This window comes from Echiichthys vipera (assembly GCF_963691815.1).
Source record: "Echiichthys vipera genome assembly, chromosome: 15".
Taxonomy (NCBI): domain Eukaryota; kingdom Metazoa; phylum Chordata; class Actinopteri; order Perciformes; family Trachinidae; genus Echiichthys; species Echiichthys vipera.
The window spans coordinates 15637011-15639852 of record NC_139840.1 but is presented as its reverse complement, the minus strand read 5'-3'; the positions used below and the strand labels follow the sequence as shown (position 1 = coordinate 15639852).

Genomic DNA, 2842 nt, shown 5'->3' with positions numbered 1-2842 from the left:
AAAATCCCTAGCTTGTTGTAATTCACAGTTGCTGACAATTGATGAAATTAAATGTAGTACACAATGTGAATGAAATCTGAACAGTGCAACAGGAAGAGGAACACAGGTAAGATAAAGGGCATGGAAAAGTAGTGAAAAATGAAGTATTCAGTCTGTGAGCTCAAGCCGCATCTAAGTAAACACAGTGGGAAGATGATTCAGCGGCGGGCCATAGAATACTTTGTTTAGCAGTTCATCTTTTCAGCGTGGGATTCACATTTATGGAATGTATTGGTGAAATGAAACCAGTCAAATGAAAGCGGGACTCCTTGTTTTTGCACTCGAGCAGACTTGAAGTATCCCACATCCATCCTACATACTAATCATAACTGTTTAAGCTGTAAGTATACAAACAATAAAAATAAATCATCATACTTTCACATTATATGAAGCTTTTTTTGTTTTATTTTCCAAAGATTGTGGGTGGAGCCATTCCTCCACCACCACACACAACCTAAATGTTTACAGCTGTGAGCAGCTATTCCTTGGTGCATTGCATTGTGGGAAAACATGTGTACATCAACAAAACACTGAAAAATTGTAATGTAAACATACTTTGTTGGCGACAGGGTTGAGAAAAGGTTTAATCGTATTTCATAATAAAATGATCCAGTATGGCTTCCAAACTCAAAATAACGCTGATGACATCAGCAGGGTTATATTCTCAGACTTTAGAAAGCTCCTCCGCATGATTACGATTTTGTGCTGTATACTGCAGATGAATATAAATACTACATGGTACAAATGAAAGCCACAAAAGTATCATAATTTCTTAAGGAATTATCATAAAAACGTGATTATTAGCTTGTCAGTATGGACATCTAATGGACAGTAGAGTTGGAAAACGAGAAATCATAATCGCTCTCCCTAACACACGCGGACACACAATCATGCCACAAGAGTCAAGGCCACAGACACAATAAACAGGGGACAGTATCACACACCCGTACACACAAAGCACCCCCACAGACATCCCTGTCCTCCTCCTTAGTGATGAAGAAACTTCAAACCTGTAATTTAAGAAATGCTCTGCTGAAGGAATGCAATAAATCTTGTGACAGCAAAGGGGACATAGAGGGGAAAAAAGGGGATAAAAGAAAGAAAAGTGTCAAGAGCGAGCTAGTTTCCTCCTCTGCTGTGTTTGTGTGTGTGAGGGTGGGGTGTCGGTGTTAACTGATACAGGATCAAGCTGGGTGGTCCGGGGCCTACACATACACCATTTTTGTGTACAAATAAACTTAACCCCCACGCCGTTGTGGTCACCCCTCCCACGGCTTTTTTCCTCCATCTCTGGTCTTCGCAGCTGCAGTGTGCAAGATAACACTCATGCACATTCAAACGTGTACGAGTGTCCACCTTCTCAAACAGGGTAAATTGAGTCCTGCCATTATAGGAGACAGCAACAATCTAATAAGAACTAGTGTGGCAAAACATTTAGACGGATATATTACTATAACTGAGAGTCAAGCTGTCTCTTTCAGATGACATCATCTTTTGTATTTGTTTTCTCAAAGGGAAGAAGACCTATTACAAAAAAACCTAATAGATGAACAAAACAACAAAACTGGCATGCTAAGGCGTGGGTTTAAGCACTTGTCTTTATTTGGACACAATGTACAAAAAAAGCCTATGAGAAGAGAGTGCAGAACCATCCAGCAGCATTCAGGTTTCTGATTGGTCAGTCAGCCAGTGAATTAGTTGTCTTCTGTGATTGGTTAATGAGGGGATGCCACTCAATCCTTGTAGGAGCTAGATCTCCATCAGCTGGTCCGTTCCAACAATGAGCTCGTTAGTCCTCTCAGCTGAAGAACAGAGATACATTCACACAAAAAACTATTATATCAATGGCAGGTAAAAATCTACAGTTTGGCTGTTTCTCTGAGGGTTAAGAAAAGTAAGATTCTTCAGCTTTTAAATCTTCCCCAAAAAAAGTGTGTAGTGGTCAGTGGACATGGACAGCTAGTAAAGTAAACAACACGTTGTGGGGAAAAAAAGCCTGTCTTTACCTTGGCCAACAGCAGATTTAATCATACTATCACTACTATCACTCCAATTCAACCATATGTAAATACTATTGTCTGTTTAGACAGGGCAAACACTGAATTAGAATATAAATATAATGGTAAACACAATCAATAAACAGTATGTTTCACATGTTGAAGGAAGGGGTGATCATGATTACCGTCACAGTTTTCATATTAATGAGGAAATGTATTATTCGACACTATGGAAGGAAAAAGCCAAACAACCGATCTTTTGGTCTGCACATATTCATAAAACTGGAGTTACATCCAGGGATCTACTACATATCACCTCAACATTCAGAAAGTGACACTTTTAGAACTACTCCAGCCAAGTTTTTTTCCAGCTTAGAGACGCTGCCTTAGCAAGTTGCCTTCGCAAGTTGCCTTCGCAAGTTGCCTTCGCAAGCTGCCTTCGCAAGTTGCCTTTATTTGAGTCTAAAGGGGTGGATGATTATCTCGAAGATGCTGGAACATAGTCAAAGGGTTGGACCCCTTTGCATTCACATTTTTGCAGCACGCTTTGCAAATTTGATATCCATCTTATACAACAAGTCCCTGGTCATTTTGCAGACAGTCAAAATGCTCCCACGCTGCTGATTTAAGGCACTTTTTTGCCGGATATAAGGCTGAAGTGTCAGTTCACTCTGACATATTTACAGCCCTTCTTCTTACTGCTTCAGGTGAGCGGCACGATTTCAGCGCACACACAAACAACATGAATAGAGAGATTTACTTCTACAGGGCATATTGTCTACAATACCTACGCTTATAAAACTGTG

At 40.1% G+C, this 2842-nt stretch overlaps 1 protein-coding gene across 2 annotated transcripts in view; it reads right to left on the bottom strand.

Moving 5' to 3' along the window:
- Nucleotides 1-1484: 1484 nt before the first annotated feature.
- The window catches only part of eif2b3 (eukaryotic translation initiation factor 2B, subunit 3 gamma), a 34644-nt gene continuing 33286 nt past the window's right edge, over nt 1485-2842 (bottom strand). The window contains exon 12 of one of the 2 annotated variants that reach the window (XM_083928477.1): nt 1485-1841. In XM_083928477.1, the coding sequence (XP_083784603.1) occupies nt 1789-1841 (53 nt within the window). In that variant the 3' untranslated portion in view covers nt 1485-1788. The remainder of the gene's footprint in view (nt 1842-2842) is intronic. The other variant, XM_083928476.1, reaches the window with a different exon arrangement.